This window comes from Hibiscus syriacus, unplaced genomic scaffold, assembly GCF_006381635.1.
Source record: "Hibiscus syriacus cultivar Baekdansim isolate YM2019G1 unplaced genomic scaffold, ASM638163v2 tig00110332_pilon, whole genome shotgun sequence".
Classification (NCBI taxonomy): domain Eukaryota; kingdom Viridiplantae; phylum Streptophyta; class Magnoliopsida; order Malvales; family Malvaceae; genus Hibiscus; species Hibiscus syriacus.
In genome coordinates, this window is record NW_024062688.1 from 9,867,211 (window position 1) to 9,882,131 (window position 14,921).

Sequence of the window (14,921 nt, forward strand, 5' to 3'; positions counted from 1 at the left end):
TTTAAATACAACAAACTTACAATAAGTATTAAATGGTAAATAATAAATAAATTACAATAACTGATATTAAATGGTAATAAACAAAATTAACCAAAATACATTAACAAAAAGTCCAACAAATTTAACAAAATAAATTAAAATAAATCCAACAAAATTAATGAAATAAAATAAGTATTAAATGATAAATAATAAAAAAAATACAATAAAAAGTCAAATAAATAACTAAATACAAATATAATAAAAAAATATATTGATGCATGCGACGCGAATGTGTTCCGTAAGGATGTGGCTGTCAGTCTCGAGAAAGATTTCTTCGTATCAGTGGTTGTGAATCCTCGCTGTCATCATCATCGCCATCATCATCGTCGTCGTGAGCAGCTACATTAGGTTGATGAGGAGCTGATGACGATGAATCACCTCCATAGAATAAGGACCCTGAAGGAGTATGATTGACTATCCCACCGGCCTGCGAAAACTGGGAAAACTCATAAAACCCATACATCACTGAGTATGAAAACTGTATAGGAGGTGTCTGTGCTGCGGCCATGGGTGATGAGGTTGAACCCGCCAAAATGTGGGTATATGAACCCCAAGTTGGATATACAAACATAGACTCATAATATCCTCCAAGAGGGGTCATAAAACTCTGTGACGGTGGCGGCGGCGGCATCATGTAAGGGAACGGCGGTAGCAACATCACATATGGCTGTGGTATGTAAGTCGGTGTAGACTGTGGTTGTTGTGAAGGTCCTACTGGTGCAGCTGAGGATGAACCGGAAGCACCTGCTCTCCGTCCACGAGTCGGGGGACGATGGTGCTGTGTCGGTGAATGTCTCTATCGACGTCGCTGAAAGGTCTACCATCGTGCATCCTTGGAAAGCAGAAACGATTTCCCGTTACTGTTGAACCACTCATAATAACAGTCAGCAACCATCAAGAGGTCAGTAAAAATGGGCTCTCTACGGGGAAAGCGCCGATGTCGATCCTCCCATAGCACGACCCACTCATGATGCCTCACCAGCCAATCTGTATCGGTTTTGTCGTGTCTATTTGTGCTATGCAACTCGTCCATATTGCGATGTGCTTCCGGAATTGGTTGAAAACAACCAAATTGTCGGAGCACGCGATCAGTGGGGTGCCACTCGACGATCGCATAACAGATCAAATGGACCATCGCCATCCAAACATCTAATGGGCCCCTCAACTCAGGTGGGATCACCATCCTCACATCATCATTAGAATATGACTCTCATTCAAACTAAATCAAATATATATAATTTTTATCAAAATAATAATCTAATTATACAACTATAATCTAAAATCGATTTTTAAACATTAAAATGCATACATGTGTGTCAACATTCTGATCGATTAACACCCTAATTTTTTCTAAATCATCATGTAGCTCCTGATGATTTTTCCTATCAATAGACCACATATTCAAGGAAAACAAAATTTATTATACACTGTATAAAATGATTAATATACGAAATCAATTTTATAATTACCTCAATAGTAGGGGAAATACGAATGAGTTATTGACAATGGGATATAAAAAGGGCAATCGATACCATGCCCAAGACTGCAACAGCATGAGACATCCGCCGATAGCATTTTTCCTGTAGTCAGTGGCTCGACACATCTTCCTGTACAGGAAAGTCAAAACTGCCGAGCCCCAACTGTGTGATCCGGCCAGACGAAAGTCGTCAAGATGTCGGAACCACATACAATGAACTTGGTTGCACGATTTGTCCGGCATCAGCAACCCTCCTATCAGTTGTAGTATGCATGCCCGTGCATACATTTTAACTTCATCATCAGAGGCGTCCTCGCTCAACTCTCGAAAATTGGCATCTAACCAATTTAACGGTATCCGACCACCGTTAAAACTTTTCGGGATACGTCCTAGATAGTCCCGACACAAAGCAGTCCATGAACCGTGCGCCATCCCCGATATCACATCTCCATTCACCGGAAGCCCCAGGTGCATAAAAACATCCTCAAGTGTAATTGTGCACTCTCCGCACGGAAGATGAAATGTGTGGGTCTCCGGCCTCCACCGCTCCACTAAGGCATAAATAAGATCTGGTTCTATCTTACAGTGACCCTCATATATACCTATATGACCGAATCCAACCTCTACTAAATACGACAAGACACTGCTAGGTATCACTAACTTAAGATTCCTAATCAAATGATCTAATACACGGTCCCTCTAATAAAATTAAATAATTACAAAAATTAATTTTTAAACTAATAATCATGCATCATGCATTATGCATTAAATAAATAAATAAATAAATTATTACTAATAATTTAAATTATATTAAAACGTTAAAATGTTACCGTATCAGCAAGATGTCGCGATATATGATTTTCATCTAAGCGAAGTAGATCTCCTTCCATTTTATATCTGAAAAAAATTAATTAAATAAAATATTAAAAAAAATTAAATACTTAAATAAATCAAAAACAAAATATTAAATATAATAAAATATACCTTAAACAGTTAAAATATAATATAAGAGTATTTGAGAGAAGTTGAGAGGATTTGGTGTAATGAAAGTGATTGAGAATGAGGTATTTATAGGGAGGAGTTAGGTATGACCGGCCGGGGTAAGGTGATAATTAAACCTAAGGCGCGCCACAGAGGGCGCGACTTTCTGACGCGTGTCAGCATTAAAGGTAAAGCATGGCCCCTGCCCCGCGCTATACCCCACGTAACGCCAGATCAACGTAACGCGCGTTGCAGGGGGCGGGCCTTACTGCAAAGGGTGTTAGATCGAAAAAAATAATCTAAAAATATTTTATAGAGAATATTATAGGGTATAAGTGATATTTCGGGAAAAACGCTTGTATCAAATACAACATGTAATATTAAATAAATTAATTGAATAATTCCATAAGAACAGTGAGTGTACCTGTGAATGTGGTGTCACCGCTGAAAACGTTGATCCATCAGCCACGGGAAGCTCTGATGTGGGGCTTCCATACGCAATCTGATTCGTCCTGTCTGATCTTGACCGTCCACCTTAACCAATCAACACGCGTCCCTCTAACGGTCATCGCCGTCTCAAAAACTTATCCAGACCCAGTCCGAAATTGAACAAGAGAGAAAAAGAAAAAGGAGAATCTCGTCATTTCGAGCATTTCACAAATCTCCAACTCCAGCTGGACAATTGCATTTTTCTATTTCCATTTTTGTTTTGTTCGTTTCCATTTATTTAATAAAGGGTTTTTCTTTTGATCAGAGAAAGAAGATAGTAAAAAATAAAAAAAGAGAAAAGAAATGTGGTAGTGAGGAGATCGGAAATCTCTTTGTCTCCATTTTCTTTTTTATTTTATTCCTTTTGATTCTTCATTCTCTTCCAATTTTTAAATTTTAATGAAATCCTCGTTTTTCCGGCGAGTTTAGCGCTGCCGGAGTTTTGAATCATTTCAAAAAAATCTCAAAAAAGGAGAAAGGGAAATGTCACTGTACGACGACGCATTTGTTAACACGGAGCTGTCAAAGCGGACGTCGATTTTCGGGTTAAGATTATGGGTGGTGATCGGTATTCTACTTGGTTCACTCATAGTATTGACTCTCTTTCTTCTCTCACTTTGCCTCACTACGCGCCGCAAACCTCGCAGACATCAACACCTGGACCCAACGCCGCCAATCTCCAAAGACATCCGGGAAATAGTCCACCACCCGTCCGCACCAGATCAACACCATATCCCTCCGCCGGTGCCGGAGATTCAAGTTGATTTGGGGAAAGTCGAACACAGGGTGGTGTTCTCCAGTGGGGAAAGTAGGGGGCCTACGAGCGCGGGCGCTAGCGTTTGCGAGACGGCGTCGTTTGGAAGCGGAAGTGTTGGGCCGGAAGTGTCTCATCTTGGCTGGGGAAGATGGTATACTTTGAGGGAACTGGAATTAGCTACGAATGGATTATGTGAAGAGAATGTGATCGGTGAAGGCGGCTATGGAATTGTTTACAGTGGCGTTTTAACTGATGGAACTAAAGTTGCTGTTAAGAATTTGCTTAATAACAGGTACCCGTGTTTAATTTTTTACTAATTATGCCTCTTTTGGTTATTATTATGCCCATTTCTTGAAATGAATCTTCTTTTGTGGATTATGCATCCTTGATTTTTTTGGTCTTTCACTATAGCAATTAGTTTGAACTTAATTTGATTGCAAAGGAAAAAATAGATGATTTTCCCCTACAATTGAATTGAAGAATTAAAGAGACAGTGAACAGTTAGCTGCCTCATTATTCATTTCCTTTTTAGTTTAAAATCCTTTCCTTTGGTTGGTTAGATATTGCGCTGTAAAGTGTAAAGATTACTGGTTTGTGAGGAAAAAAACTCATTATTAGGCCTGGATGATAATTTTTCTTTTTTCCTTTGGTTAGACTTTGGTCGAATCTTTTTTTGTATTCTTTATTCCCTCTTCAATCATAGGTTTATGTTTGGTTTACCTACCAATTAGCTCATCATAGTAATCAATCTATCAATCAATCCTGCAGGGGTCAAGCCGAGAAAGAATTTAAGGTCGAGGTGGAAGCAATTGGGCGTGTACGACACAAGAATCTTGTACGATTGCTTGGATACTGTGTTGAAGGTGCATACAGGTACTGCAATTATCTTCGAGCACAAAATTCTACTCTGTTTTGGATTATGTAAAGTGAAGCGACTTTTTATCTGGTTTTTCTGTTCAGGATGCTTGTATACGAGTATGTTGACAATGGCAATTTGGAACAGTGGCTTCATGGGGATGTCAGTCCTCTTACGTGGGAGATTCGAATGAATATCATATTGGGAACAGCCAAAGGGTATACATTTGTTAGAATTGTATTCTTTGGTTCATGTACAGTTGTTTATAAATTCTTTATTCACTCGTAATGGTTATCGTCCTGAGTGTTTATTGGTACATTCTTACAGTTTAGCCTACCTTCATGAGGGCCTTGAACCAAAGGTTGTCCATCGGGATGTAAAATCCAGCAACATCCTAATTGACCGCCAGTGGAACTCCAAGGTTTCTGATTTTGGACTTGCTAAACTCTTGGGTTCAGAGATGAGTTATGTGACAACTCGAGTCATGGGAACATTTGGGTTAGTTGGCCTTGCATGATTTGTCTTTTTTTTTAAAAAAATAAGATGAATCTTATAAATGCATGCATGTGCATTAACTGAAATGCTGTGTAGTTAATTATTCTGAAGTATGAAAATCTCTTTTTTTTCTTGTCCCAGTTATGTTGCTCCAGAATATGCTTGTACCGGAATGCTGAATGAGAAGAGTGATGTGTATAGCTTTGGTATACTTATTATGGAGATTATTTCTGGGAGAAGTCCAGTTGACTATAGCCGTCCTCAAGGAGAGGTTAGACTTATTAAACTTCCTTCATTAGTTTAGCCCAAAGTCCTAATGTTGCTAAGTTGAAACCGACTGAATGATTGCAGGTGAATTTGGTCGAGTGGTTAAAAACCATGGTTGGAAACCGAAAATCAGAGGAAGTAGTTGACCCTAAGTTACCTGAGATGCCTTCCTCAAGAGCACTTAAACGTGTACTGTTGGTTGCTCTTCGATGTGTCGACCCTGACGCAACAAAGAGGCCAAAAATGGGGCATGTTATCCACATGCTTGAGGCTGATGATCTGCTATTCCGTGATGTAGGCACCATTTCCTTAATTTAAACATTATTTTCTTTTTGAACTATCTATTCACCTTTATCCTGTTTTTCAGGACCGTCGGATTGCAAGAGATCAGCCTAATTCACATTCTGGTGATCATCAAACGAATCGCAACACTACAAAATTAGCCGATTGTCGATTTGACGGGGCCTCTGCTTCCGATACAAGTGATAGTGGGGCGAACCATCACCAGCCTACCAGGTGGAGATAACGTTAGGTGACAAACAAGCCCCTCTTTTAAAGTATTTATTTATTTATTAATTAATTTTTCTAGTAGTCCCCATGTGTGGGTGTTGTATCTCCAAATAAGAGAACAATAATATGCATATTTTTCTATGTTCGATTTACATTTTCCTCATATATAATATACACTATGCATTTGTATGAACATGGATGAATTCATAAATTCTTATACACAGTAATTGATTGTCTTCATGCTTTTAGCAATGCCTGATTTGCCAACTATCAGCACTATCATTGTTAGTGAACCATTTTATTCCAACAGGTGTATAGATTAAAGGAGTGCATAATGTCTGATAGTGGTGCGAAATGGACCCGGTAACCGGGTAACTATCCTTGTTTGCTAACAATATATCTTTGCCGGCATGTTTGCTTGGATGAAACCCCATCAATGCAAGAATATGGTTTAGGCCTAATAAGGACATTTGGCATGATGGAGTTGAGCTGGTTGTGGTGGACCTGGATGGATCCTTTTGTTTGCTGCCCTCTGGCATTTTAACTTGTATCCGATGTCGAGATATCGGACTGGAACGATCTCTCGGGACTCGGTCTTATCCAAGTATTGTATTCTATTCAACCTATCCTTGTCACCCCGCTGAAACACAACAATTGGCCTGGTTGTCCTCCTTTTGGCATGTTCTCTGCTTTCTTTGTCTGTGCATTATTGCCTAGGTTCTGTTTCCAAAGATTATTATATGAACCGATTGAATTTGTTTCGTACATCTGGTGGAGTGGATGATAAAAACGTTATGCGGGAGACAAGGGGGATAAATTCACAGGCTGCATCCGACCATAACCTTTTAATCTTCTTCCTCTCGGAGGCCACAATTGCCTTGCTGTTTATTTTCCATAGTATCTGATCCTCCGTTGGAGGCCTTGCGGTGAGACCTTATGTGCTCTGATCTCAACTCCCATTTTTCACGCAAAACTCATTGGATGCATTTTTGGCCAAATTTTATTATTAGTCCCTGTTAAATAGAACAAACTGGTTCAGAAGTCCCTCCATTAACAAATCTTATTTAAATTAATCAGTCAATAAATTAAAATGAAATAAACAAGGATTTCGTCTTTTTCACATGCTAGAATTGGCTGCCACATTGCTCAAGTTACGAATCTTCCTCCAAGTTCAATTTCAATGTGATTGTATTGGCAGTGTTTCAATGGGAATAGGGTCCACCACTTGGCTTAACCTTATCTTTGGATTTGGATTGGGTTTAAGGCAATGAATAAGGAAAGTAAAAGCATGGAAAAAATAATATTTCCTTTTTGCATTTTTTCCCATAAGAAATAAACAAGGAAAGGAAAACTGATTTAAAAATATGTGAAATATTTGGCTTACTTTTCAAATTTTATATAAATGTTTTATACAAAATTATAATTAGAGATGTGAAATATTGTTTTGGGGGGGGGGGTTCATCTTATTTTCCTTTGGCTTTCACTCCTAATTAAATAAAGATGGGTGGATTAATTCTTTAATAATTTATTATTTATTTTCCTTCACATTTATTTCTTATTATCCGAATATGGTCTAAGAATATAAAATACACGGAGCTTAAGCTTGGTTTTGAATGTTATTGAAGGCTGGGTTTATGGCTGCGGATATGATTTGGTCATCTTATCATTTAAAGGATTTTAGAAACAATTTATTTAACTAATAATCATGCATCATGCATTAAATAAATAAATAAATTATTACTAATAATTTAAATTATTTTCACATAATAATACTAGTTTATAAAATAATTTCTTATATCATATCGTGAATTAATTGAACGCCAATTGACATTATAAAATAATACAATTTAAAATTTAATTAAAATAATAAATTTTATTATAAATATACTTTTCTATCTATAATTCTATATGTTATTAAAATTTAAATAGTATATACTTTTAAGTTATAACTAAATATGGATGAATGGTGAGTTCCAAAAATTACTTTTTAACTGAATTAAATTATTGTAAAATTGATTTTTTATATTATAATTTTTTAAATAGTATGGAGTGCGTACAATGTAGTATATATTTAGAATTTTCTTAATCAAGTGATGACACATACATATTTTAAAGACGTAACTGCTCACACTCAAAACTTCTAGAAATAACGATTTCTTTTATCAATGAAATCACTTAATGAGGATAAATTATTTATGGATCGGACTCACCACGTCATCCATGGTCTCAATAAATCATATCTATTAATTTTAAAATAACTTCTAAATAGCTGCTCACTCCTTATGTACACGTAGGAAAGATGTGAAGATTTACCTTAAAAATGAGATAAAAATATTATTAGTTGAGAGCACAAATGATATGATGAGTCAGATCTGTCTGATAATTTTTCCTTGATGAGTTTTTATATAAATAGCTCGTAACCCATATATATGAATATTTATCTAATATATTGAAATATTATTTAAATTCAATCTCTTAACAACCTTATCCATAGCTTTAAATATAAAAGGAAGTCGAACATAAACTTTTTGTAATTTAATTTTAATTAGGATGGATGGATTTAGGACCAGTTAATAATGGTACAGTATGTAGCATTTCCACTATTTGAGGAAAAAACTTTAATCACATAGGCTAACAGCATAACTTAGGGTTGCCTAAAGTCCAACTCCAGGCCAGACGCCGAAGGCAGTGATCGACACCACGTCAGGAAAGCAGAAACTTAAAACCCAAAAGTCCGATGCAATAGTACTTCATAACTTAGGAATGTTTTTGAGAGTTAATTGCCCTATACGTCCTCAAATTACTACTTTCATTTTAAATTGCTCCTTAAACTTTTAGACATTCTAAATTCATCCAAAAACTATGACTATCATCTTGTCTTTAAAATTTTGAACATTCTAAATTCATCCCCAAACTATGACCCTTATCATTCTAAATTCATCCCTAAACTACGACCCTTATTCTAAATTAGTCCCTAAACTTTTGAACACTCCAATAACTTCACCCTAAATCATTCAAAAGTTTGGGGATAAAATTAGATACTCAAAAGTTTGGGGATCAATATAGAATGAGGGTCATTGTTTGAGGATGGATTCAAAATGTTAAAAATTTCGGGGACTAATTTAGCACGAGAGTCATATTTAGGGATGAAATTAGAATATTCAAAAGTTTAAGGACTTTTTTAGAATGAGAGCCATAATTTAATAATGTATATTACAATTAACTCTTTTTCTAAATAATTTCATACATATTTTTATTATGTAAAGCTTTCTTTAATAGTAAATTCAAAGATAATGATAGTTTATGATTTTATAATTTTATAAATTTTATATATTTAACGGTGGCTACAACTCATATATTTAGCATGAAAAACAACCACGATAATGCTTTTGGAAAAAACAATTCCCCAAGTGGTCCACCCCACATTTTATTTCCCACGATAGGGTGTTTTGAACAATAATTAATGAAGACGCATTGTAAGTGATACTATACTAAGGGGACGTTTGATTCGCAAAAAAAATATTACTAGAAGAAATAATCTATTTTGGATTCATCACATATACATTTTTGGTTTAAGAGCATTTCCTCCTAATATAACATTCCCTACAATACCATTTTTCTCTTTTTGGCTTTCTGAGAATGTTATTCTTCTTATTTTCTTACTATTAGACAATGCTCTCTCATTTGGATAAGGTTGTCATTAAAATAATATGGCTATTTTAAAAAGATATTTTTATGCATAATTACATTGATATAAATTTATTTATTTTTATTTTTTTATCGTGGTTCTAAATTTGTTTAATACTTATTATAAAATAATATTATGCATATAATAAAAAGTATAAAGTATAAAGTTTTTATTTTATTTTAAATATTTATTATGTATGTGCTTGGTTTAAGTATTATTTTTATATGTATTTTATTTGTTTATTTTTTATGATTAATTTTCGTTAAAGATTTTTCTATATTTTTTTATGTTTTCTATTAATTTTGTCAAACAATTTGATATGATATTTCATTGTACAACTCATACATTAGTATGAACTAAATATAAAGTATAAAAAATTAACATATACTTATACTGATATATATATATATAAATATGTACATCTTTTGATCTTAATACCAATACATAATTATATTAGTGTAAGTATATTTATATATTTTCAATGAAATAAATAATTAAAAATAAAAATTATTTGTGTACAAATTTTATTAAAAATAAAAAATAAAAATAAAAAAATATTTTTAATGAATTTTCATATAAATAATATATTAAATAATATAACATTCTAATAATCTTATTTTCAATGATAAATTTACAGTACGAACCCAATAACCTGTAAATTAACCGGATAATGATTCTAATTTCTCCGGTCTTGGCCACCTTCTTCCTGCAATATTTCCCCGTTTACCAGGCGCTAAACTTGATCGTACAATTGCATAAAAGTATGATTTTCAGAATCGGATCGGTTAGTGAACCGGTCATACTATCGGTTCATTGGTTTAATCGGTCAAATCAGTCTGATCGGTCGGAAGAACCGGACGATGTCATAATTATTTAAAAAATTAAATAAAAATACTAAAAATATTTAATAAAAAATAATTTTTTATATCACAAGTAATATTCAAAGCAAGTCATAACATATATAAGTTAAAAACCATAAAATCAAGTGAAACAAAATGATTCAAATTAACTACAACATAATATTTAAGGTAAAACATATTAAATAATAAATATAATTATATAACTATAATTTAAAAATAAATTTGGGGTTAAAAAAATCATAACAAAATGATATTGTTTGATTTATTTTTTTTAAAACAATCTTACATGGCTAAGAAACATAGAATAGCATCCCAAAAATCTAAAGAGTAAAAATATGAGAACAAAATAATCTCACATTGCTAAGAAACATAGAAGCGCATCACAACTAACTTATACAAATAATAGAGGTAATTTGACATTCAAAATCATAGAGTCTTTTGGTGAGCATTGAGTAAACTATTCTTTCACTTCAATCAAGCTCGAATTTTAGGCTTCAATCGAGCTTCTAATTTTTTTTTGAGTTCAAGCCTTTTTGAGTTCAAGTTTTAATATTATATTTCGAGTTTGAGTTGAACTTGATAATTTTTAGCTTGTGAGTTTGAGTTGAGTTGAGCTTACTTTTAAAGTTTTCAAGTTCGAGTCGAGCTCAGCAATACTCGAGTTCGACTTGGCTCGTTTAACAAACGACGTTATTTGGTTTAATTTTTTTAAAAAAAAAACAAAAATCCCTGTTTTCCCCGATTTTTTTCAGTTTTCAACCGGTCTGGTTCGAACGGTTCAACGATTCTGACCGGTTCACTAATAACAGCTCAACCGGTTTAAATTAAACCGAATTAAACAACGATTTTCGGTTGAACCAATCGATCTAGTCCGATTTTCAAAACAGAGCATAAAAGAAAACAAAGGCAAGCAACTTTAACTATTGATTTTAAAAAGTAAACACGATTATCCTAGAAACTACAGTTATTTACAAGCACTCGACTAGATGCAACGTATGCATGATTGGATTCAACGTTTAAAAAGAAGAAGAAAGCATAAAATATGAATGTTAGTGTACTAGTTTATTAAACCAAATGGTATCAATTAGCTTCTCCAGGCTGCCATTGTCAACGTCCATACAGATATAGCCATCATGTTTTATCTACCACATTAAACTCTCTTATACCCCACTTATTATATTACTGCAACAACTCACCCTTGACTTTTTTTCTTGCCAATGTTTAATCAAGTAGGAGACCATGAGCAACAAATTTAATCTGCCTTTTCTTCTTAGAACTTAAGAATCCTTTCCCGGGAATATGCCCTTTTCCTATAAAGTCATCAAAAGAGAAAAGAAAAAAAAAACAGACGAAAATTTAGAAAGAAAATACAAAGAAAGAGAGTTTGTATGTGTACGTGAAAAGTGGAATTTTCACGGGAGACTCGATCTTCTAAATATACACAACTAGGAAACCTCCCAAAGAAGAAATTTTTAAGAAAATTACAGAGAGGAGACTTTACATCTACCGACACTCTCTCTGAATCTGCAGAAAGTCTTTCTTTAATCCGGGTTGGAGTCGGGTTAGGGTAACCCAAAATTCGAATACCGAGAGCATGTCAATGGAAACAAGCTACGGGTCAGGGGACCAGGGCATCAAAGGAATACCGACTCATGGTGGACGCTATGTTCAGTACAACATTTATGGTAACCTCTTCGAAGTTTCCAGAAAATACGTCCCTCCTCTACGCCCCGTCGGCCGTGGTGCTTATGGTATTGTCTGGTATGATATTTCCCCCCCTACCTTCCTTCTTTTAACCTTGTTTCGGGTAAGTTTTTAGCTTGATTGACTTACTGTTTATTTCATTTTCTGCGTTTGTTTTAATCTTGAGCTTTAATATGATAGTTATTTAAGAGGTCAACATGTGATCATTTTACTTTTGTTAGATTTAAGTTTCCTGATTTATAAGTTAATTACATGTTTCAGTTGGAACTTGATAATTTTTATATCCTGCATGGATTCTTAAGGGAAATGAAAAGTCTGGGTAAATGGTGATGCAGTTTATAAATGGATTTGGCTGACTAAGAAGATTGAAAGAAAGTTAACATTCTGCTCATTAGGCTTACTGTCTATTTGTTAATAATGGTTTGAATATAAGATTTGATTCGGCCACTCTTGTTCTCAGTGCCGCCATGAATTCAGAGACACAGGAGGAGGTTGCAATCAAGAAAATTGGTAATGCATTTGACAATAGGATCGACGCCAAAAGGACATTGCGAGAGATCAAGCTTCTTCATCACATGGATCATGAGAATGTAAGTTCTGCTATTCGTTTTTGTGTTAGAAGATACCATCTAACCATGCTTTTCCCTAATCTTATAAAAGTTTCGGTTATCGGTCTTTATATGCTTCAATGAAATCGGAGGTCATTAAAGTTTTCCATGTGCACATGACTAATGCTTTTATCATTTTTAGTTTGCAACCAACATAGGATAGGTTCTATGTTGGTTTCTTATTCTTAGTGTAACAAAGTTCATTTCATTATCATATATACATCTTAGTAATGGCATGAGGGTGTACTATAGTACTAGTAATTTCAGATTGTGGAATTATAGTTCGACAGGTCAGTGCTTTATTTCTTCAGGTGATTGCCATCAAAGACATCATACGACCACCACAAAGGGAGAACTTTAACGATGTCTACATCGTTTATGAACTCATGGACACTGATCTTCATCAAATCATACGATCCAACCAACAATTGACAGACGATCATTGTCGGGTTGGTATCAAATAATTTCCCTCATATAATGGTTCTTCCTGTCATCTTTTGTCATATTTAGTCAGGCATTGTATGATTTATGTTTAATTGCTTGGAAGCTGGAACCTTTGTTGATTATGTAGTGCTACACTTGCAGTACTTTCTATATCAGGTTTTACGAGGGCTCAAATATGTACATTCAGCAAATGTTTTGCATCGCGATTTAAAGCCCAGCAATTTGCTTCTGAACTCTAATTGTGACCTTAAAATTGGAGACTTCGGGCTTGCAAGAACAACATCTGAAACTGATTTTATGACAGAATATGTAGTCACTCGTTGGTATCGGGCACCAGAATTGCTTCTAAATTGTTCTGAATACACTGCCGCAATTGATATTTGGTCGGTAGGTTGCATACTTGGTGAAATCATGACTAGAGAACCCCTCTTCCCCGGAAGAGACTATGTGCATCAGTTGAGGCTTATCACAGAGGTATTTTTTAGAATTTTCTCACTAGAAACTATAGGAAAGTTCTTTAGATTCTCTTTAACACTTTGCTGTTTTCTCGAAGTCTGGAGATCTTTTAATTGCATCCTACTATGCCTCTTGGTATAAGATTTGGTCCATTTCTGTTGGCCCTTTGGTTGCATGGTTCTCGGATGTATTTTGCTTCTTCAGTGAAATTGCATGACCTTGTACTCTAACAAAGTCAAGGCAGCAAATAGGCAGGGCCATCCCAGAAATGCTATCACCGAACAAGTCGCTAGATGGTTCAGCATTTAGCCTGTATGGTCTCTATACAAAATCAAAATATCCAAGAAATGAACTTATTATTGTGCGAGGAAGACAAAGGTCTGGCCTTTGACCTTCTAGCTGTGAATCGAGGAAGAACGTTGTCTGGGGACTTGCATTCATGTCCTATATTAATTTTTTGTCTCATTAGTGCTTATTTTGATGGAAGTTGAACAAAGTATGCTGAACCTGTAAATGTTTTCTTTTCTCTTGAATAGCTTATAGGTTCACCTGATGATTCCAGCCTTGGGTTCCTTCGAAGTGACAATGCCAGAAGATATGTTAGACAGCTTCCACAATACCCAAGACAAATTTTTTCGAATAGATTTCCTAACATGTCGCCGGGGGCTGTTGATTTACTAGAAAAGATGCTTATCTTTGATCCACATAAGCGTATTACAGGTATAATTAGTTGCTGAACTCTTACTCTTTTTCCACAGTTAAGATTCATATAGTTCTAAGCTTGTTTTAAGCACAAGTTGCTATTTGTGTTAATTCTTTTACCAGCATTGGAGATTTTGCATGATGCTTATACTTGGGAACTACGTCCCTTTTCTTCCTTTGCTAACAACTTTTCGTTGTTTGTTGAAGTCGATGAAGCTCTATGCCACCCGTACTTGGCACCTCTTCACGACATCAATGAGGAGCCGGTTTGTCCGAGGCCTTTCAGTTTTGATTTTGAGCAACCTTCATTCACTGAAGAAAATATCAAGGAGCTCATATATAGAGAATCTGTAAAGTTCAATCCAGATCCAATTCAGTCCATTTGAGATTAAAAAGATACAAGACTCTCCCTAGAATACTCTTCGACAGAATGGGAGTCCATTCCACTTTCGATCTCTTGTTGTCTGCAGAGCATTTCCTGCTCTTCAGAGTGATTCAAACCCTAGTTGGATTAGGCTTTTATTTCAACAGTAGAGAGATTAGTTATTCTAGCCGATGATGATGTTACCACTTCATTCTAGCTTTTGA

At 35.0% G+C, this 14,921-nt stretch overlaps 2 protein-coding genes across 2 annotated transcripts; both read left to right on the forward strand.

The window, feature by feature from the left end:
* Positions 1-3,322: 3,322 nt before the first annotated feature.
* LOC120119797 (probable serine/threonine-protein kinase At1g01540) lies at positions 3,323-5,987 on the forward strand. The gene is made up of 7 exons (XM_039139607.1): positions 3,323-4,035; positions 4,512-4,616; positions 4,704-4,817; positions 4,927-5,097; positions 5,236-5,365; positions 5,446-5,655; positions 5,729-5,987. Exons 1-7 carry the CDS (start codon positions 3,470-3,472, stop codon positions 5,885-5,887), a joined length of 1,455 nt encoding a protein of 484 aa, XP_038995538.1. The 5' UTR covers positions 3,323-3,469; the 3' UTR covers positions 5,888-5,987.
* Positions 5,988-11,792: 5,805 nt separating this feature from the next.
* On the forward strand, positions 11,793-14,921 carry LOC120119798 (mitogen-activated protein kinase homolog MMK2). Its single transcript, XM_039139608.1, has 6 exons — positions 11,793-12,180; positions 12,584-12,713; positions 13,043-13,180; positions 13,317-13,649; positions 14,168-14,351; positions 14,541-14,921. The coding sequence occupies exons 1-6, from the start codon at positions 12,014-12,016 to the stop codon at positions 14,717-14,719; spliced, it is 1,131 nt and encodes a 376-aa protein (XP_038995539.1). The 5' UTR covers positions 11,793-12,013; the 3' UTR covers positions 14,720-14,921.